The sequence below is a fragment of the Ammospiza nelsoni genome, chromosome 6, assembly GCF_027579445.1.
Source record: "Ammospiza nelsoni isolate bAmmNel1 chromosome 6, bAmmNel1.pri, whole genome shotgun sequence".
NCBI classification, from domain to species: domain Eukaryota; kingdom Metazoa; phylum Chordata; class Aves; order Passeriformes; family Passerellidae; genus Ammospiza; species Ammospiza nelsoni.
The window spans coordinates 14,630,222-14,653,272 of NC_080638.1; the positions used below are offsets into that span (position 1 = coordinate 14,630,222).

Consider the following 23,051-nt stretch of genomic DNA (forward strand, 5'->3'; position numbering starts at 1 on the left):
AAGTGATTTTTTTTTCCTGTTAAAATATTTATTGTTTGTTCCTTGCAACCCTCCAACTTACAGCTCTCTCATGTCTTCTAGTGCATGTGGATGAAGGCTTCAGGCATCACCTGAGGGATGATGACACCAGGACCAACTCACTTCTTGGACTAAAGCAGGAGGGAGATTTCTACAGCTTTAGGAGCTGTGTGTAAGGCAGCCCAGCAGGCTGCAGGGGCTGGGGATGCCCTAAGAGTGAGGCTGGGCAGGGACTCAGAGCTGCAGAGAGGAGTGAAAATCAGGGCACAGTGGGAAAGGGCAGCGATGGAGCTCATCAGGGGAGGGTGGATGAGAGCAGAACAGCAGCCACTCTGAAAGGCACAATGGGTGAGGAAGCTGGAGCAGAGAGGAGAAGGCAGCAAGGACAAAAGTTCATCCTCTTCAATGCTGACAGAGTTTTGGGGAATTGAACTAAAAGCTTCCCTTCTGAGGGAAGTCTCAGGTCTGCAGAGCTCCACAGATCAGAAATGAGGTACACTGAGTTTCAGAGTCGGCTTCCAGGCTGAATGTACAGGGGAAATGGCTGTAATTTTTTTACTGATGGAATAGGAGCAAACATTAAATGCAATAGAAGCCAAACATAATTTCCAAAGTATTTTCCTACTTTACAAAGCCAGAAGTTTAAAAGGTTTATTTTGCAAGACAGCAGCAGGCAACATATGAAGTACTTCTAAGGAAACACCTGTGTTGTGTAAAACCAGTAACATACCAGGCATAACATGGGTAATAAACCAAACTTTTAGTCCTCTGCATAATATAATTCATTTTTTTTTACTAAAAATATTTAATTAAAAAATATCAGCCTACATTTGTTGAAACTGTGTTGGTGTCCCACTACTGACAGCAATTCTCTTTTAAAAGGAAAGTTTTTTACAACTTTCTTCCAGTAAATCACATCTGGATTTTTAACTTTATTGAAAGTTTTTAATGTGTTTTTTATATCAGACTGTATTGTAATGGAATTGTTATTTATCTCCAGATTTATCCAGTTTCTGGATAATCTTTTTGGACTATCCTTCATTTATGAGGGTCTTTAATTACATTCCTCTACTAGCTGACCACTACAAAAATTGAAATCCTCACCACAAATCTGTAAAAATGTTTCCACTTGCACAGGGAGACAAAAATAGAATAATTCCATGTCTTTTTGGATGGGTGCCTGGCTGAAACTATGCAGGGTTTGACTGACAAGAGGATGTAGTCTTTGCTGAGAGCGCTTTCTTTAAGGTCCTTTTTAGTCTTCAGGAACATTTAAGTAGATGAATGAAGAGAGGATTTATGCTAGTTTCCCTTCATTTTTGTTGACTCTGCCTGCTTTTTTATAACTTTTGTCTCCTGCAACAAAATCTTTTCAGCTCTTGGGGCTTGCTGAATATATAATCACAAGCTGGTAAGTAGGAACTTCAGAGAGTTTTGGGTTGAAATGGCACTCTATTCTTTTGTGTACAGCTGTGGTAGAGAAATAAAACCCCTTTGTGCAGATAAGGAAAAAGCAGAGTTATTGAAATGCTCAGTATTTGCCAGGGTTATAACTGTAAAGTGTAGTCTTTCAGTGGTGAATAAATGCAGTTAACACATAGCTCAGCCTGTGAATGCAGTGGAGAGACTTTGCTGGGGTAAGTTGGGGATTATTTTGCATCTGAGTGAGCTCTCCTCGCTGTGCTGCACTCCACGTTATCCGTTTCCTGGGGAATGTGGATGGGAGCTTACAAAGCACAGCAGGTAATTGGCTGCTTCAGCTGGAAAAGCAGAAAAAAAAAGGATATTTGTTGGTATATACAGAAAGAAAATGAGGACAAATGGCTGTTAGGTGATAATATCTGTCCATAGTCTTCTGAGGAGTCTGTGAGATTAAACCCATCCTGGCACTTTGCAAGGGCGGTGAGTGTGTTAAATGTGAAGTTTAAACAGTTGAGCAACTTTTTCTGTCTGTGAATTTTGGACTGGAACTCTCATACACTTTGATTGTAAGAAAGGAGGTGAATGTGTGTGTGATAGCAGCTTTTTTGAATGATTTCTGTTGCTGTTCAGGGCTTGTGTTTCTGTATCTCAGCATTCCTTTCTGTGTTGCTACTTTATTTTGAACCATACCTTCATTTCATGTGAACAGTCTTATCTGATGCCTGTGGAAAGCAAACATAGCTCAGCCTTTAGGAACTTTTTTCTGTATTTCTAAACCTGGCATACACTGAGGCAAATATTTCCTCTTGGAAAGGGAAAGCTATTACTGGGTTAGGTGCTTTTTCTCAGTTGCACATGTGGCAGATTCTACAGACAGACTGAAAAGAGCCTGTAATGGTATATCTATGTTTTTGGTTTAAAGTGGTTTATGTCTAGGTAGGGTGGGGAAATGTGTTGGCAGTGAAAAGACAGATGTAGCCAGGTTCCTCCTGAAACAGGGCCATTTGCATGGAAACCTTTCTGGTCCCTGCCTTTTCTCTCCTTCCTCTCTTTCAATGAAGCAGCATTAAAGTCAAGGCTGATGGATACTAGAATAACATCAATTCTAATTTAATTTTCGTAACATTGTGTAAAACCCCCACCTGTCTAGGGTTTGATATTCCAGAAACCTATGCCTATGGGTAAATGTGTATGATGGATCTCACTGTAATATTTATTCAAAAATGTTTGCAGTTTCATTTTGCAGGATTAAAGTCCTTGGACAGTTGGATTTTAATTTGTTTCCTGAAAAATCTCACCAAGAACAATGTACATGTGTGCTGGATGTTGAAATTGTGCTGCATGTGTAGAAAGAGACAAAAATGAAATATTTTGTGGGTTTGATAGGTCTACATGGCTGTATGTAGGGAGAATACTTGGAAGGCTGAAAAATAGATTATGCATTATTAGCATTTTACTATCTGTAACAAACAAAGGTTTCTTTCCTCCCCTTTGGTAAAGAGGAAATCCAAGTTTTCCTTTGCTTCTTTTATACACCCCTGTACTCTTTGAGGTGGCTTTAAATTTTCATCAGTGTCATACGAGGTAAAATGTGTATTAAAGCATTAAGGAAAATGGGGTTAAGACCTGCACTGTCTAATAAAAGAAATTAGTATTTTTTGGCAGCCATCCTTTGGCCTGTATAATTTTTTTCCAAAGGGCACTGACATTTCTCCTGGCTTCCTTAGGACTGCCATTCTGTGTGTGGACATGTTTTTCACCCACTGACCTTTTTTATTTATTTTCTTGAATGCCAAATATTTAATGTGTCATTTCTGGCACAAAGTTCTGGTGATCAAAGGGGAAACAAATGGGGTTGAAGCAGGTTGCTGGAAAGGCACACATGGGATGGCACAGCCATGGAAAGCTCTTTTTTTTTCCTGCAGGCTGAGCACCAGTCCTCATGCTAACTTAATGAGCACAGGAGGAAGCACATATTTTCCTGGGCCTGGAAAGCAAATGTGGTCACAGAGTGTGAGGTTTTCTACCAGGATAATCAGCTAGAGTGGCATGAGTGACTGCCTGCCAAACCTCTTTTGCCTCCTGTGTGCCTGCCCAATTAACTCCATTCTCCATTCTTCAGTCATCTCCCCAGGCAGCTACCTGCCCTTAATGGGCCATAAAACACATGGCACCAATCCATGTGGAAATGTTCTGGGCTGTAGGGGCTGTCTCAGCTGTTTGTAGGGGTCTCTGAATGTCAGTGCTGTCTGAAAAGAAATTCAGAGGGTGTACCTGTGCCCTCCTCCTGGTTGCTGGAAGAGTCTCTTTGGGTTACATAGGTCATGGGATGAAAGGTGGATTCCTTTGGGAGAGCTGCACAGAGGAGCCAGTGGAGAAACTTCAGCTGAGCACAGAGGGAAGGACCTCAGCTGGGTTTAGATACCGTGGTTCTTATATCTTAAACAAGATTTCTTCTTTGCTTCTGCCTGCCTGCCTCCCTCCCAAGTGGGGATTTGCCATAACTCTTCTAATTGGGCTTGTGAATGGATTGTGCTTGGTGACAAGTCCAGCAGCTCAGTTCTTTCCCCGCTATGGCCCACGTGCCTCCTGGACTCCAACCCTCCATCTGCAGCATGGGGTGGGAGGTGCCAAATGGTCTGGTGGAAGACATCCATTCCACAGACTCCAGATTCCAAAGAAAAAGCCCCAGGAAGGCCTGAACTTCTGCAGGGAGGGAAAGCACCTGGAGCTGTGATCCCAGGAGAAGACAAGAAATCCACAGCTTTTGGGTAGGCTCATGCCTGAAAACATTTTAGCAGGCTTGTGACCCTTAAAAGAGATTAGAGCTAGCTGTTAGTTCATTTGTACCTCCAATGTTCTTTGAGTGTGTGCTCTATAATATCTGAATATATATATATATATTCAGATAATATAGAGCATATATAATATATATATATAGTGTGCAAGTGGTATTTCATAGAATTTTTTTAAGTTTTTAGAGCTAAGGAATGTATTTGATTACCTATAACTATTCCTTGGGGTCTCCCACAGAGATGTGCTCGATCTCAGGGTATTATCCAGAGCCTCAGAACTGAAGCTGTTGATTGAAACTGGAGTGGATCACTGGGACTCTGCAAAAATTTAGGGCCGAGCCAAACTTCTAAGATCCTGCCTTTGCATATTTCTGAGTATCCTTGAAATCCAATTGCTCTCATGAGGATTGAGAACTGGAAGGATGGATTTCTCACTCATATTTTTCTGGGAAAGTTGAGACAAATTGGGATAACAAACCTGCTAAGTGCCACTCTAAGTCATCTAGGAAATTTAGAGCATTTCATGAATATAAGCCTGCCCAGCTTTCCTGTCATGCAGGAAAAACCTGTGGAATCAAATTTACTTCTCAAACATGCTTATTTGTGCACCTTCATCCTCAGCTGGCTCAAGGGACAAAAATCTTCTTTTGGTGGTGTTGAGATTTATCACATGGAGCTTCACATGAAAACTTTTGATATCAGAATTCCAATTTATCAAAATTGAAATAATTTAGAGTTACTGAGGTTTTTTTTTTTTTTTTTATCTTTTTTTTTGAGATAAGAGAGACCTGGGAAAAGCTGCTTCTATAGAAATGATGCTGTTGTGATACCCTCACATCCCCAGACTCTGCACCCTGGCAGAGTCCCAGTGTAGTCAGTAGAGCCACATTAATTTGTCTCTGGCCAGGAAAAGCCCTCATAATTTTAAGTCATATCTACATGAAATAATAATAAAATCTGAGAACTTGTATCATACAAGCATCCCTGGAGAGGGATGACATTCAGACCAGAGGTGTTGCTGTTACCTGTCAGATTAATTTAGTGGCCTCTCCCTGCAACCCCAAACTCACAGACTTGTAGAACTGTTAGGGAAACCCAACAATTAGTGGTGGGTCACTGAGAGTTCTGATGCTTTTTGTGTTCTTGGTTAGGAAGGAGTTAAAACCAGTTCTGGAAGTGAGCTGAAATATTCAGAGTAAGAGTTTTCCAGAGGAGGCCGTGCTGACTGAGAGTGGACTTTGTGCTTTCTGCTGCTCTCCTGCTCCCTTAAACTGTGGAAAGAGTAACAAACCCACTGGCTGTGGGGGCTGCCAGGGAATGGCTCACAACAAAGAAATTTGGTATTGGCCTGGCTCAAGCATCCTCAAAAAAAGCCAGGCCTGGCTTTGAGCTGGAGCTCAGGTGCTGAGAGCTGTCCTGCATTGCCACTCCAGGCTGTCCAGGGCAGGTCCCTGGGGAGCAGCACCCATATGTTTGATTTGGCTGAGTGTGTTAGCTGGCACACAGATATGCTGCCCTACTCAGTGCAGTGGAGCAGGGTTAGGGAAAATGTTTCACTGCTGTAATCTCAGCAGAGCAAACATGGAAAGCAATAACAATCAGACCTTTGGGGCAGCACAGGCTCTGTCTCCCATTTGGGGTTTGCACACAAGGAGACAGTGCACCTTGAGGCAGGAATTCTGCCTCTGGCCAGGGTTTAAACCCCATTTCTTTCCATATCTGTGCACCAGATACACCCTCTCTCACCAGCCTTGTGAGGATGAAATCTCCCTTCTCCAGGATTTGCTGTGGGGCAGCAGCTGCCAAGGTCCCAGTGCTGCAGGGAGGTCATTGCCAGGGTCAGACCCAGAGAGGCAAGAGCAAGAGTGCTGAACAAACCTTGGCAAAAGCTGATCATGCCTTGGCTAAAGTCTTTATTTCTCTGGCCTGCTGAAGGTGTGCTGAGGGAGCCAGAGAACTCATGCAGCTCTGCAGCCAGCTGCACATGCCTGCTGCAGGAGTTAAAACTCAGGCAGTGGGGCTGTGGCTGTTGCCTTATTCACTTTAAAATATGTCATGCCGTGTTAATTATCCTTTTCACATGTGTCAGAAGTGAGGTATGATTCATAAATGAGGATTAATAAATGAGGATATGTGTTGCCTTTGGTGCTGTGTCAGTCAGAGGGGGACAGGGTGCAAGCTGTGCTCACTGAGCCCTTACTGCAGGTGGAGACTGCACTGGGGCCCCGACTGCAAAATCTTTCTTGTCACCAGCACACCAAGCTGGTGACAAGGCTTGCAAACTTACATCCCAAAAGTGTCTTGGAAGCATTTCTGGAGGACAAAACCTATTGCAAGTAGTGCATTTCCAGCCTCTTTAGTAATAGCTTTTCTGCTAGCTAATTTCTGTCCTTAGGAGGAAGTGGCTTCCTTCCTCTCTTCATTTAATTCCTTTGCTGTGCTGACCTTCACCTGTGTGACTGGCTCCCTGAAATCCTCTTGGGAGGATCAGTGTCACTTCTAATAAGCCAGCTGTCACTTTACACCAAACAGAAAGTAAGTGTTCCATTTGGTAAATGGCCCAGGAGAACCCAGAGGCTTTTTTCTACCACCCTCATTTTTTTTTTTTTTCTAGGGGAAAGTGTTTTACTTTGATGTGGCTGAAAGTGCACAAAGCGGATTTGAAGCTGCAGATTTAAGTGTCTTGAGTGAAGGCTGCCATGTGAGGCTTTTCTTCATTTATCAGCCGTGCTGAAACACGATCAGAGTTACGGCGTGGACTCCGGGCACAAAGAGTTTTCTTGTGTTTCCAGCCAGAGGATAAGGGATATAAGGGATACACCGTGTGAGGAACACACTGCGAATTTCTTTCCTTTAGAAAGCTGCACAGGAAGACACAGGAAAAGTAAGATTGTTACACTGAGCTCTTGGCTGCTGATGCAGGGCGCAACACTGCTTCTTGTTGGGAATTTTGCCATTGACTTGATTGCGAGCAGGACAGCTTTTCTCTGTCACAGCTGTTTATTTATTGTTCCCCTTCTGCTGCTTTTTGGTGCTGACAAGCACCACCTGTGCCCCTGCAGCAGCTTGCACAGGTGGGTTATATTTACACCACTAATCACAGGAAGTATTTGAGAGTGGAAGTGAAGGGGAGCTCTGTATTTGTGTGCCTTTCACACAGTAGCTGGTGTCTGAATTCAGCAGCTTGTGGAGCACAGGTTTTACACAGTGTTTGACAAAAGTGAAATCAGTGTAGGTTGCTGACTGACAACCCCTGGAGAGCACCTTGAGACAGGAACAGAAAGTGGCAGCTCCGGCGTGCAAGAGGAAGGCCATGGTGTTTGTCCGTGGACATGGAGGTTGTGTAAGTATGGCTGCTTGTGGGGATTTGCCTCTGTGCTGGGGATTTTGCAGCTGAGAGGAGGGCTGGATGTGGGGTCAGATGAAGGTGGTGACATGCTACCCATGGCTCTGCAGCTGGGCTCTGTGAAGCCAGTCCCCCTTCTCAGGGAAGGCGAGGCCTCTCGGCCATGCCCCTCAGGGCAGCTCAGGGCCTTCTGCCCGGTGTTGTTTGGAGGCACCTCCACAGCAGTGCAGCAATATCCCACTGGCTCTCCTCTCCCAGGGGCTCTTCAAACCTCTGCTGTCACCACTGTTCCTTTGCCAGCAGAGGCTAAGGGACAGCAAGCTGCTCAGTGCATGTTACAGGAGGCTGCCCAAGCTTTACCCTGGAGATGATCCTTCCTCCTTCCTGGCTGCAGAACTGGGGAGGGCAGCTTGCCTCTTGTTCTTCTGAGCACTTAATTTGTCCTTGTCTCATGATCTGCATAGGCTGGAGGCTTAGGGCCAAAATCTTTCTTTGCTAGCACCCTAATTGATACTCTAAACTAAGTGTTTGCAGTAACTGAAATAGATATCTGAGAGTGATTTCAGGATATTTAAATCTAGTTATGTACCCAGTATACCATCCCTCAGCCTGAGTGAGCTTTCAAACTGTGTGTGTGTGACAAATATACATCTGGCTTCTCTCTGTCTTCCCAGGTGAGGGGAAATGCCTTAGAAAGTTCAAGTCTAGAACCCTGTGCTTGGCCCTGCTCTGCATTAAGCAAACTGCAAAGAGAGGGTTCTGGCTTTGTTTGTTGAAGTTTTGTGTTGGACTTTTTCTTGGATGTGTTGGCTGGATGTATTCCTCAGGCTTTGACTTGCAGAGAGTGGTGAATCTGATATTTAATTGCAGTTAATTTTTTTTTTGTCCCGCTTGGTCTACTTCAAACAGCTACAAAAGGGGACTACCTAATCTCTAGACCTCCCCAAAACTGCTGGCCAATACTGCACCTTAAACAAAGTACCAAAATACCTTAAACAGCAGCCATTGAGGCACACAGCTTTGAATAATTGACTTTCTCAACAACAGCTGAAGTTTGTAGCTTTTCAAATGAATGGAACTGGAGCCCCCAGAATCATTGTCTCTTCAAGCCACTGCCCAGGTGGGAAGCAGTGCTGGGTAATGACCCAAAAATGTCTCTCTCTCTCTCTATATATATAGGGTAGCTTCATTTTCAAGAGATCTAGGATTGACTTTATTTTAAGTAAAAGTGTGTATGTAAGTGTCTGACTATACAAAATTATGTATGGAACCAACAACTGATAATCAGCCTGAAAAATGTGTAAGCAACAGAGGTCTTTCAGCATGTGCTGCTTGGATGTAAACCTAGGAAAACAAAATAGATTCTTTTATGGTTAGATCTCCTCATGTAAGGGAAGTCAAGTAATTCCTAGACTTGGTGTAGTTCCTTGCTGTTATAGTTGGAAAATAGGCAATGCACAACTCTAAGCATAGTTTAGACTTTTTATCTTTGATAAAGCTTGGTCCATGTCACTCCCTGTGGATGTGGGAACAGTTGATAATTAGGATAGTGAAATGTTTCCTTGTTAGCTACAGGGCTCTGAAGACAGTCAATTCAGTATGCTCTGAGAGTACTGAAACTGGGCCACTGAACACTTGTTGGTATTAAATCAAATTGTGATTTATGGACTCAGACTTCCTTCTGAACTTTATATCACTTAGAACCTGCCTAAGTGACAGCTTCTTTCCTAGAACAAGAAAACCATTTTGATATGATATTGCACATTTTTCATACAGTGAGCCTATCTATTGCAGAACTTTGCCCTATCCCAGATGTAGGGATTTTACTATTTGTAGTCTGCATACATGAATTAATAAAAATATAGCTATTGTTCTTAGCATCTTGTGAGATCTAGATTTAGTTTTTAGGCTGTATAATCTTGGATGTTAAAAAAAACGCCTTGGAGGAGCAGATTTAAAACATCAGCATCCTCAAATTGTCTCATTTAAAATATTCTCAATTTTTTTGGCTGGAACACCACCTTACTCCCATCACTTACATTAGCCTTTCAACAAGCCAGTTGTGAGAAAGGGAGTTTTCCTGGCCAGGAAATCTTTCTCTGTTCCATGTGTTAAACGTTAACTTAGCTTAGTAACATTAGGACTGCATTTCCCTTTCCTAACTGTATTCCTCAAAAAATGCTGTAGGTAGGAATCCATAGCAATCACTGAGTGTGATGGTCCTGGGTGCCCTGCTGCAGAGGCACCACCTGTGCAAAGGAGTAGAGCTCTTGGGAAATGAGTTAACAGAAGAAAAGAAGCAAACCCAAGCCTTAACTGGCTGGGCAGTCAGCATTGGGTGATTTGGTGAGGAAATCTAAATCACTGCTTTTTTAATCTAGTGTCATTTTGAAATTAGTAATGTGTTTGAAGCTGGGATAAATCTTAAATATGCTTCCTGGTGAAGTGTTCTCTAAGTTTTCATTGCTATATTTTTCCCTCTACAAATGGAGAGGCAATTAGCTGCCTGTGAAAGGCAGGATTTGGAGAGAAAATTGTGGTTATGTACTATATGTGCAAACCTGGGTCTGCATTTACAAGCTGCAACTGAGCTTGTAATGAATGACTCTTATCTTAACTAGGCATGAATATTTGCATTGATTTCCACTTAGCAGTTGGTTTTCTGTGCTTTTGAAGGTGGAGTGACTTGTTAATTAATTATTTTTTTTTCCCTGTTCAACTAGAAATTGGTGCTCATGTTAGCTGGGTTTATGTTTAGGGGGAATGGAGTATGAAAAGAGAAGCTTGGCTCATAATTACTGTGTGAGTGGAAAATGTGTTCCCAAGTGTGTTAGGATTAATACAGCCAGCACCTGTGAGAATCTGTTTCAGTCAAACAGCAGATGCTGGAAATTCCTCAGTAAATAATTTGGAGCTAGTATTCTTCTTCTGAGTGTATAAATCAGTCCTCTCTACTCCCTTCCTTCTTTTAAGCCCCCCAGATCTACTTTTCTTTTTTGTTTCTAAAATGGTCCCCAAGCCCTCACTCAGTGTGTTGATCCAAAAAAAAGAGTACAACTTCCCACTGAGACCTTTGGAGCAGCTGTGCACAGCAGAGATTATCTCCTGTTGGATCTGGTAATCTCCAGCAAAAGCTGTGATTTGTACAGTTATTTTCACCACAGCCTGCAGGACCCAGCTCATGCTGCAGGAAGCTCAGTGCTGAAAGAGGCCTGGGTGCTGCTCACAGGTCCAGAACCATGTAACAGTAAGTGGTAGTTGATTTGGAGGGTGGCAATGTGAGAAAAATCGTCATTGTCTTGGTCTGAGTGTCACAGAGAGGGTTTTGTGCAGATGGGAGAGCAGAGAGAGGAAATGTTGTGAATTACCAGGCCTACTATGAAGTCGTTTGCTCACCTGTTGGTGTTGCTGATAAAGTACAAATGTGGCAAAACAGATTGGTCACAGGTGTGAATGGTGCCATTGCTGCATTTTTTTTTAAACAACAATTGGGCAAATACAAAAAATAGGGAGGACAAAGGTGTATCTCTTTCAGTTTAATAATTTAAATTTCTAATGCTTTTGGATCCTCTATACTCCCATCATGGTGATGAGTGGAAGTCAAACCTTAATTTTAATGCTGGTTTGAGCATGGTGCTAATCAAGGTGAGATTTGAAGAAGATTGACAGAAATGTTCTGATTGTAGCACAGCTTCTTGTCCAAACTAAAGTCAAAGGTGGGAGGCTGCTCTCTGGGTGCTAAGGATTGTGTTCTGTTGCTGCACTAATAGATGAGAGAGGAATTGAATTTCTTGATGAAGTAGCTTCATTCAGTTGTCTGTAGGGTGCTATTTGGAGACAAAAAATGAAAACGCAAAAGCCTTGTTCTAGAGGCGAAAGGAACAGTGGGACTTCAGAATCCTATCAACTGCTTTCCAAAAATGATCCTCCTCATAAACTACATAAGTGAGCACTAATTTTTTCCATTTGTAAGTTTCTTTTGAATGATAACTTTTGGTGGGAATGCGGTTGCCTGCTGTGCAGGGCTCCAGAGCAGTGCCAGAGCTCATGGACTCATGCTCTGTTCCATAACCCACTAATCCACATGCACAGGAAAGTGACCTGGTGGCAAAATGTGACCCAGATAATGTCACTGGTCTCAAGAATATTCTTTTCTTTGTCATGGTTCCTTGGTGGTTTCCATGGATAAAAGTATCATCTAAATGAGGTGTGCATCTTCGCAGAGGGAGGTTATTTCACAAGCACCTGGTGGCAGATTTGGGGTTATTTCTGTGCAAAAGCTGGCAATCATGCCTCAAGGACAGACAGAAGAATAGTCTGAGATTTAATCAGCTTCCCTATACCTTGAGTTTCTCTTCATGGTTTCTGCCTTTATGATAGTAATCGACAGCTCTTACACTTAATGGCTGGAGATAATTTTGGTTTTTCTCTTGAATCTTGCATTTTTTTGGACCCAGATAGGAAGTCTCATTAAATGTTTCCATTTTCAGCAGAATTTTACCTGTCGTTCTCAAAACCTGAGCACAACAAACTACATCACAAAATAATGGCAAATAAAACTTAACATAAACCAAACAAACTTTGTATAATATTGTGAATCTCTGCACCATTTTGTCCAAGGCAGACTACAGTTTAATGGGCTTTCAAACAGAAAAATTAAATAAATCAGATATATCTCTATGGAAAACAAGTGAGGTACTTCTTATCACATGAATAAACAGTTCCTTTAGAAAATTGTTTTGCACCATTATGGCTTCAAGTACCATTTATGTAGTCTACTAATGAGAGGCCTCTGTAGCAGCTAACACACCAGGTATGGAAAGGGCTCAAAATTCCTAATTCCTTTCAAAAGTGAATACAGTGTGTCAGAAAGGAAAGGAGAAGGGGAAAAGAGTAAGGAGTTAGAACTTTTTATTAATAATAACAGTGAACTAGCCTGGGGAGAAAAGTTCCTATGAAAGGATAATACATAAGAGATTTTCACACTGCCTCAAGTTTTTTTTGTTAAAAAAATTCAAGATTTATAAAGATTTTTTCAGTTTAAAATATCTTTTTTTCCTGTCTCTCTTCTCACAGCCTAGGTACCTGCAAAATAAATTGATGGAATGGGTACAGGGGTAATTGGTTTAAAGAAAAGGAGATGGAGAGGCAAAAATTAAATAATATTGCTAAAGAAGGAGCTGCTTGAAAGAGGCAACTGACCCATCACAGTGTTGCAAAAGTATACTTTGAGTTTTCAGCCTGTACTACCACAATTGTTGTATTGTTGCATATGCTAAATATAAGTAAATATAACTCTATAATATATCCATATAATAAATATAAGTAAATATAACTCTAGATTTTGGAGCAATAATGAAGTGCAACTTTCTGTGCCAAATCAATACATTCATTACTTGTTAGGGATTTGATTCCATAACCCAAGTGCCCATAGGTGGAGATGAGATCACATCTGAAATACCAGACAAGCTCTGTCATGGCTCCAGGTCTCTGCAGAGCAGTGCCTGACTCTGCAGTGCCTGCCTCCCTTTGACCTGCCTATGGCTGGTATTTTCGGAAAGAATATTTCAAGTTTGTGGATGTTCCTCTTTTTTTAAATTTTTTTTCTTCCTTTCCTTCCCAGAAAGCCCAAAGGCCCCAGGCCAGGGTCTTCATGGAGGGGAGACCTGTAGTTTGGCTGGCTCAACCTCTGATTTACTGAGGCTGAGACGCTTTACAATTTCCAGTAAAAAACAAAAAAGTACATTTGTGAAAAAGACTTTTTATTTTTATTTTGATTGCTGTGGAGTTTAACTGCCTCAAACTGGGGCCAGCCTTTGTTCTGTCTTGCAGTTAAGTAACTGTGGCATTTATGATAGCCTGCAATTACTGTACAAGCTATCATTTTTCCATTTTAAAAGTCATCATTTCTCCGTGCTTGCAGCATTATCTCAGATGCCACAATTATGTGCACCCTCAGGAGGAGGAAGTGGCTGTGGCACGTCACATACTGTGGTGTGGCCAGGGCAGGGAAGTGAATTTTGGGGATTTCTGGGATAAGTCTTCTTGTGGAGCCAGGTTTTCATGTGTGTCTGATGAAAAGAGTTAGTTCACAGCACATACTCTAATGCTTTTTCCTCGGAGGATTTGGGGCTATTAATTCTCAAGTGATTTAAAGATATATACAGGAAAAGTAAATATGAGGTAGACTGCAGCAAAAATAAACTGGTGAATAGCCAAAGTCTCATTTAGTCTTAGGCACACTTGAGAACAAGATCCAGGGCACAAAGAGGACCAAAAAGTGTTTCTGAGTAGGCAATGGTCTCAGACATTTTAAAACCAATGTGCAAGGAGACCACTTCCTACTGGAACTGCTAAAAGAGCAAATTGGCTGTGGCAAACCTGGAAAAATTGTGCTGTGCTTGATTTGTTTGCTCTGATTTGCCCTTTGGCTTCCTGGAATTTTTAGGGTTGAAGCTCAAATATGTGGTACCTACAAGCAAAGGAAGAATAAATCCCTAGCTTGCCTTTTTGTCAGATCTTTGCTATTTATTTTATCAGGCAATTTGCCATCTGCATATGACACAGAGCACGTGGGAAGGCAGGGATTTCATCATTGATCTCAGACGAGCTGGGTTCCTCATGCCTTTAGTGCTCTGGAAGCTGAGGGATATTTGCAGATGGATTTGGATTTATAAGATCTGCTGCAAAAATAGATGCAATTTTAACAAAACCTTTCACAAGGGGCATATGAATTCTTCTGCCTTTTGCCAATGTATTAACTAGGGCTGTTGAAAAGTTATGTCAATCTCTCCTTAGCCAGGAGCTGTGGGGGAGAATTATGTTACAGCCTTTAAGTATGACTGCTTTCTATTCTTGTGGAGTTAATCTGTCAAGTCAATTTTTTAATCAGTAACTTTTTACAAGTATGTAGATTGTGTATTATACAAATGTAGTACAAGATCACTGTTTATTTTTTCTTAATGTTAACTTAGAAGTGTAACCATGTTCAAATGCTTTGATAGCTGGATGTACTAGGATGGCCAAATACTTTTTGCTCTTTCATGCCTTTGAGACAGCTGGTAAATGCTTCATTCTGCATACAGGGCAGAATCAGCTGTGTTTATTGTTCAACAATATAGAGTTGATTTGGTGAAGAGGAGATTAAAAAAACCCAGGGAAATGCAATCCTAAAGCTTGGCTGACATCATTGCTTGGCAGCCCATTTATTATAGGCATTCTTGTCTCCTCCTCAAAGCTCTTTGGGGTTCAGGCCAGGATGTCTCATGCTCAGGCTGCTTGTGCTGCTCTGTTCCACGGCTCTGCTCTCATCTGGGGCAGGGGAGGCTGCAGCCCCTTCCTGCTGCAGCATCACTGCCTGAGCCCTTCTCTCCCAAAGACCTCACACCAAGTTTTATGTGGCTTCTGCTGTAATAAACTGCATAAAGCAGCCACTCATGCAGGGCTTGTAAAAGCTGACTTTGTGCTTTGTCTCAGCGGTGGTCTGAGTAGTGCTGGTACTCTGTGCACCTGTTGGGTAGTAATAGGAGAAAATCAGGCTACAATTTAGAACTTTTATTTTGAATGTTGTCCATTTAAGCATTGCCATGGAAGCTGATGATACTTTGAAAAGAGAAGTTTGCTCTGCATTTTTTTAATTTGTGCAATTAATGATATGTTTACATGAGAAGTGGTTAAATGCACAGTGGTTTCTTAACATATTTCTAATGCAGCACTTAGTGCTGTGGTTTACTTGACAATGTGGTGATTGATCAAGGGTTGGACTTCGTGATGTTGGAGGTCCTGTCCAACCTTGATGGTTCTATGAGTCCATGAAATATCTGTAGTCCCATTAATATCTTGGATGGATAAAGGCTCTCTTAGAGTCATCAGAAAGGTTTTTTTTGCTTGATAAACTTAGCATGAGTGTCTGGTGTCTCAGTTTTACAGTAACCTTCCTTGTCTGAGCCAACAGTGTGGTGCCAGGGAGGCCAGTAACCTTCCATGTGTCACTAAAACAATCAGTTTTTGCCTTTCTGTACAAGCACAGTGTGTGGGGAGTGAACAAAGCCCTTTTCTGCCTTTTATTCTCAGTTTAGACTGCTAAGAAAGAGGGGGAATTACTTTTAATGAGCCCAAGAAGTTACTATGCCCATTCTTGTACCCTGCAGCCAGATGTCACCCTGATTTTAGTTGCAGTTGGGTGCAGTCTCTCCTTGGACTGTGAGCACTAATTATTAATATCACCCTCAAATATTGTGCATATGTATCAAAGCCAGTACACAAATGTACTAAAATATAAGGAAACAACGAGAAAACTTATGATGCTTATGGTTTGTCCAGAATATTCTTCTTAAGTAGCAAAAGTGATGCAGAAAGGGTTTTCAGTGAGGTTGTTTGAACATTGAGCAGTTAGCCAAAGTTCAGTGCAAGTCAGCTCTGTTACAGGGATCCATCACAACTGAGAGCTCAGAATTGGCTCACAAGCTGAAAATACTGGTGTAAAACCTGTTGTGTCTCACTGAATGCAGCTGTAACTTTTACTTTTCTGCAACAGCATTTGGGAAGTTCAGCCTTTTAAGTGCCACTAGAAATTATAGGCAGTAGTGTCATTGGATCAAGGTAGATTTTTTTTAACACTGCAGTATCAAAGGAATATTCCCTGGTCCAACAAAACTTTGGTCATGAATGACTTGCTTGTCCTGACAGGAAGTTAAGTTCACTTCATAAATAATTGTTTTCTTTTTATTTTATTTAAAAAGAGGGATGGAATCTTACATACGACCATATTTTTTTCTTAGTAACCTGGTTTTCAAATCACAGTATAAGTTTTCAATTCTGATGTTCAAAATACACAGAAATTACTGGCACAAATGGGCAGGGGAGCAGAAGCTGACTGATTAAATTGCAGATGCTTGTGAGCCACCGTGCTGTGCCACCCCCACAGTGTGCTGACACAGTGTTCATGTGTTTGGGCACTGCCTTTTCCTACAGATATGCAGCTCTTGCATCACCTCTTTTTACCAGAACAGGACAGAATGTGCACAGATGCTTTAGGATATTGGTAAAGAATGAAACAAACTTGTATATAACCAAAAGAAGCCTTTATTTTTCATCCTTGTTCTTGTTTCTTTTTTTTCTCCCTGAGTGATAAGCTAATTTTTATCTGAGCTTGAGTTGTGAGCTTGTTGTTCCTTGTTCAACTTATTGTTCACAAGATCCCCTCCACTTGTGCTATTTTTTCTACATGAATCCATGTTTTCTTTTGCAAGACCATCCTTTGCCAACCACTACATATTTTTGGTACTGTTTCTTCATTGAAACACAAGTCTAAAGACTTGGTGGCTGTGCATTTTGTTTCTAGCATGAAATCTGTGAAGGTCTGCACAACTCATTGCTGGGTCTCTTACTTTGTCATTGGAAATAGATTGCCAGCTACAATCTGTGTGTATTTAATTTGTCTAAAAAAAAAAGGGTTGGCCAAATTTTCACATTTTAGAGTCATTCAATTTACCCTAATGGTCTTTAACTGAGAGTTATGTTCACACAGTAGAGGATAAAATAGACTGAAATTTTTTTCTCAGAGCTATTAAATTTTTGAACTTGATGAGTCCCCATCTAGTCCAGAAAATACAGGTTTTTGAGTTTGTCCAGTATCCCTATGAAATCTGGCAAGCAAGAGCTAGATTGCTTGAGGTTATTGGAAGATAAAGGAATAGTGCAAAGCAAGGACTGTGAAGAGGAATGTGATTATTTCTACAAGGCAGAAACTTGCTTTATTTGACAAAGAACATGCTCAAACCTTAATGAAAAGATTTGGCTTTAAGCACAAGTTCTGTATCTTTGTGGCTGGACGTGCATTTTGCAGAATCAGGGTGTGAGTGACTCACTGGGCTGCACAAGGACCAGGGACAGAATGGGACTGGGGCTCTAGGCACGAACACATCTGTCATGGAAAGGGCATCACTTCCAAATGAACTACCAGGGACAGCAGATTCCATGTAGAATTTCAGTTAGGTGGGCAATGCAGCCATCCCCTGTGAGACATTAAAACAATGTTCTGAATCTAAGCCCTTCCATGACGGGTGTGTTCCACTCAATGCTGCTGGCACTGGGAGTTTCTGTGGCAGATTTCCCTTGAATGTCTTCAAGAGTTGTGTCAAAGCCTCAGAAACCATTGGTACTCTGAGCATCTACATGGTGAAACAGCAGCTGTGCTGGGACAAACCATGGGGTGGCACACGTACAAACCATGGGGTGTTTGGCAGGGTTGGAGGCAAGTGCCAAAGGACAACACAACTGATTTCAGTGGAGATTCACAAGCAGCTTGTCTGAGAAGTGCTGAGGTGGCTGGCCCTAATGTAGCAAAGCATTTCAGCAGGTGTCATGTTCCAAAGGTGAGATTTTTCATTTTGTTGCATATGAGAGTCCTTAAGTAGTTTGCTGGATTGGGATCCTGGCAGGACTGAAGCCTTAAATATCTTTGCCCATTAAGCAGCATAAGTTATAGCAAGAATTTCTTTAGATTTGCAGCTTTTCCTTAAATTCTGTGACATAGTTATACTGTTTCCCTATTGGTAGTTCTGCTTCTTTAAGAGCTTGAAAGAATTCATTAGGTTTTATAAAATTTAAGAGTCTACATTTTATTCCTATTAGATATGCAATGCCATTTAAACAGATTGGAAAAAAAAGAAATCAATCAATAAGCTGCACAAAACTAATACTGATGAAAAATACACCTGTTGTAGGACTTTGAGGCTGTCCATAGAAAGGATTGCAGCCTTGTCAACCAAACCATCACAGAGGAGTACTTGTTTTCTGGCCTGCCAAAAAAAGGTGATTTTGAGAGCTGTATTTGCACTTAGTGTGGAGGCAAAGATGAAGCACATCTAGCAACAGCTCAGCTGAGCTCAGCTTATCTGAGCTGTAGAGAACTCACACTTAACAGCAAACCATCATAAATGATGGATTAGTTCCTCTACAAAATGACTGCTGTTGAGCTTGATTCTGCTTATGTTTCATGATTGCATTACACACCTTACTGCCTGCCTGGTGGTGATGCCTTTCTCTTTTGTGAAGCTTCTTCATGCTGGTTTTGTGTATTATCAAAGAAGGAACTGGGAGACTGGGTGGCAAATGCTGAATGCGATGCATTTTTCAAGAGGTGTTGTTTGCCAAAACTAGCTGAATTAAATGGCTCTTCAGCATAGAAGAGCATATGTTTCTTTTGGCTGGTGAAAAGAAAGCTGAAGCAAGGCTGGGAGTGTTCTCATGATTCAGGCAGCAGGACCTGCACTGTACTCACCCAGTTTGTGCTATTGTAGCTTGCAGGTTTCCTGTTGTTCTTCTAAAACAGATTTTTGCACATTGATTGAGGGTCTCTTTTGGCTTGAAATCAGGGAGAATGCAGCAGTTTTTCAGTGCAAAAGGGGTGTGCTGCAGCTGTAGGTTCTCTGTCTGCCTAGACAATAAATCTGCCTGGAGTAGATGGACTTCAGCAGTTTCCAGGACTGAAAACTGGGCCAAGCAAGAAAACGGAGAGAACATGATTTCATAAAGAATTTTACTTAGTAGAAAAAAAGTCTTTAAATGCAAATCTTTTGGAAATGGACACCATTACTGGTGTTTCTCCAGCTGGATGGATTTAAACTCTTAATTACAGAAGCATACCAAATAAGCTGCCCCCCAAAATATTATACTTCTTGTCTCAGTCACAAACCTGACTATTATTTTGAGGTTAAAAAAGTTTTCCAAAGGGATGAATTTGCCCTTTCATTTCTATCCCAAATGTTCCATTTTAGTAATGAAATGTGATCTCGGCTTTCCTTCCTTGTTCTAGTGGAATAAAAATTAAGTCTACTTTCAGCATTATGTAAACTGCTGGTCAAGACTTTGCCTTATTATTTGAATCCATGGTGGTATCTAAATTTGCAGGTAGGCCAGTATTCTCAGGAACTGTGAAATTGGTAGAAACCTGCACCATCCATGCCCTTCCTGGTGGGTTTATTAAATACAAAACTTTTGTAACTTTATCCATAACCTTTAGGAACTGTTTATCGTGAGCTGAGCAGAAAGAGTCTAATTAAAATTAACAGATATTTTATTAGTAAAAAAAAAAATTAATTATTATCAAAATTAAAATAATATGCCTTAAGGAAAACAAAGAACTGATATCCTTATCACTGTGAAGTGGTAAATGTCTTTTGGAGCAATTTTTTGACCTTAGATCTGCTAGTTTATCTTTGTTCAGGTTACTGAAGGGGAAGCATAGGGAAGATGTAGGAATGTCTTGGGTAATAGGTATAAGGGTTTAAAAAATATTATTTTTGTTTTGTTTTTTGTTGTTCTTTTTCTCTCAGGAGAAGTTTTTTGCACTCAGTGCAGGATGAGTGCAAAGTATCTATGCAGGGCTGAAGCATTTCCTGCTCTGCAGGCCTGCAGTGGGCACCAATGCACTCAACAGTTCTATAGAGAACTTGAGGAAGTGGCTTGTGGGATAAATGTCTGCTTGTTTATTGGGATGGATTAAAAGGCAGAAAAGTAAATGTCATGTCTAAGTACTAAGATGTGCTGCTGTGCTGTGTAAAACAAATTGAACTTTACATCTACATTACATTAGTGCACTGCCTTCTTAGCTGTTCCCAATTTATAGTTTTGAAAAATACCTTCAAGCCCTGATATGAGCATTTCTTTAGTCACACAATTTGCAGGGACGGTTTATGGTTTAAAAGGAAGGGATTTTTTCTTATTCACCTTTTGGTTCATAAAGTTACTTTTTAAATTTCATGCACTTAAATTTGCTTGTAACTATTACAGGGTAAAGTGAATACTCAAATAAAAATCTCAGTCTTTGGAAATGAACATTGCCTTCATTCACAGTGATAAGGATATCTATTCATTGTTTTCCTTAAATCAGATTATTTTAATTCTGATAGTAATGAATAGTTTTTTACTAATGAAATATCAGCTAATTTTAATTAGACATTTTCTGTGATCAAAGTTCTTTTAGCACTCAGCTCACAGTAAATTGTTCCTAAAGGTTATGGATAAAGTTGCAAAAGTTTTGTAAGAACAGCTAAATGCTTTTCTGCTTTGAGAGCTCTTCAGATAATTTTGATTTTAAAATTATTTTTAACATACCTTATTTAATAGTGAACGCAAATGGTTTTTTTAACTGGCTTGGCATTGATAAATTCTTAATATTAGCCAAGCATAAATTCTATCCTTCTGGGTTATATACTTTTAGGCTGTGCTGATCCTACTGGAAAGCAGCTTTTCATTTTCCCTTAGTGGTCCAATGCTGCAAAATAAAAGCAGTGTACAAGGGAAAGGAAGTGCAGCTTGAGTACACTGAGTTTTCTGTGTGGGGCAGTAGTACCCAGAGATGCTGCATTTTCCCTGCAGTTTTCTGCCTTCCCTATGCTGAGTTCCAGTTCATTGCCTACTTCAGGGCAGAGTGTACAAATTTCAGAGAAAGTAGAATTGCTGTAAACTTGCATTAAAATAATGGGCTGTAGCATAGTATTTTTAGGTTCCAATTCTCTGTAGCAAGGGGAGTGAGCCATATTTTCAGCTGGTATAACATGGCACTGCTCCATGATTGCTCTCTTGTTGTATCCATGCTGTCCTCCAGTAAAACAGAAGCTGTTGATTTGCTGTAGGTTTTATATTCATAATGAATCTATATTAGAACATTGTTTTACTTAAAAAAAATTAGTTTCCTGGTTCCTATGTCAGATGTGAGCTTTGTTTATTCTGGAATCCTCATTTCACCCAGAAAATGAGTGTTTGTCAAATTTGGAAAATATTTGAGGTTTTTTTTTATTTTGTGATGCTTCTTAATTTGAAAATCTGATCCTTTGAATGCAATGTGATCTCTTGAGTCTTTTTGTTCTTCAGTATCTGCTTTGTGAGATCTACTGGCATGTGGAAGAAAAAAATATTTGAAGACTTGTTCACTAGAATGGAGGGGCCTGTTGATAATTAGCTATCTTTGAAAGATAGATGGAATACCACCAACAGATTAAACAGGTGCAAAATACCTACTCAAGAATCTTTTGCTATAATCAGAAACAAACCAGCAGAAAATATTGTGTGGAAGTCTTTCAGGGCTGGCTGGGTTACACCCTTTCCCAGGCATTGTAATTGGGAAAGCCAACCTGTTGAGAGTCAAGTGCATGAATAATTAAAACTAGGTGAATTTGTTTTTAAAGAGCATGATCTGAGTAATTTTCAAGCATGAACTTTATTTATATAAAGAAGCTGGACTGCCAGGCTTGCACTGCATGTAGGGTTTGAGCATGCCTTTTCAGCCCAAGTGCAAGGGAGTTGGGAGTTGGATTGTGCCAACAGTGGACTGACCTTTTGGTATTTCATTTTTCTGGCTCCTGTTTGCTGCAGGCCAGGTAAGGTGCTTCAGGATGGGTGGTTGATTGTTTTCTTTAAAAAGCAGTATTTATTATGTGTCACAAAAAATCGTTTTTGCTCTTGTGTGATGGAGCAGGCAGATGGAAAGGTTGGTGTCAGTCCCTGCCAGAGCAGTGACAGACTGAAATGTGTGCTCTTGTATTTTCTGAACTCGTGTCTTTATCAGTACCAGCTCAACACACTGATGTGTAAGCTGTTAGAGGCAAAAGGCAGCTCCTGGGAGTCTGCAGCAGTAATCCCAGGGCAGGCTGAGGGCTGTGCTTATATTTTCTTTTAAAGCTGTGGTATTTAATGTCAGTCTTTATCTTGGAGCCTGAAGAGTTTGTGTGTTGGATTCTGGAACTCTTGTTTCAAAGAGAGCACTGAAATGACAATTATGCCTCTTCCCTGTGTGAATTTAGTGCATTTCCTTTAGTTTTTGTTTGCTTCTAAGCATTTTTTGGTTGTTTGTTTGGTTTTTTTTTTTGGTTTTTTTTTTTTTTTTTTTGTTTTTTTCTCTAACAGAAGAAAAATGAAGATAACATATCTAACCTGAGCTTGAAACTTTGGTTTCCTTGGCTGCTTCTGTTAGCTAGCCACCAGGACACACTACATCAGGGTGTAGATGTGCTAGAGATGGCATTTAGTAGTGGTGAAGATAGTGATGTGACTGCTTTAGTCCCTCTACACACAATGCTTGCAATTATACATGAAATCCCACCAGAAAGGCCTGAGTGGCTGCCATAGATCCTCTGAGAAAAGGAAGGCAGAAAAGTGAGCTTCAAACACTCTATGTAGTGATTTTTGCATATTTGCTCTATTGTGTCTTAAGGAACATACTTTGATTTTTTTTTTGAGATCTGATTTCTGTCCCTTACAGTTTCTCCTAACTCTCTCCCACACTCCACAACTATTCTGCCAAATGAAAATGAGAAAATATAGTAACTGTGTTTGTACTGAGGAAGTGGTTTGCTTATAAATGGTGACCATATGAAACCTATAAATGCTGATACCAGAACTATCATTGATTACACGGATGTGGGCCCTGGAAAAAGGAAAATGGGGTCTGTTTGCTAGCTGAAGGG

General features: G+C 40.8%; 1 protein-coding gene across 1 annotated transcript in view; it reads left to right on the forward strand.

Moving 5' to 3' along the window:
- The window catches only part of INSC (INSC spindle orientation adaptor protein), a 129,039-nt gene that overhangs the window by 805 nt on the left and 105,183 nt on the right, over positions 1–23,051 (forward strand). The window contains exon 2 of the mRNA XM_059474874.1: positions 7,510–7,578. Within this exon, the coding sequence (XP_059330857.1) occupies positions 7,510–7,578 (69 nt within the window). The remainder of the gene's footprint in view (positions 1–7,509; positions 7,579–23,051) is intronic.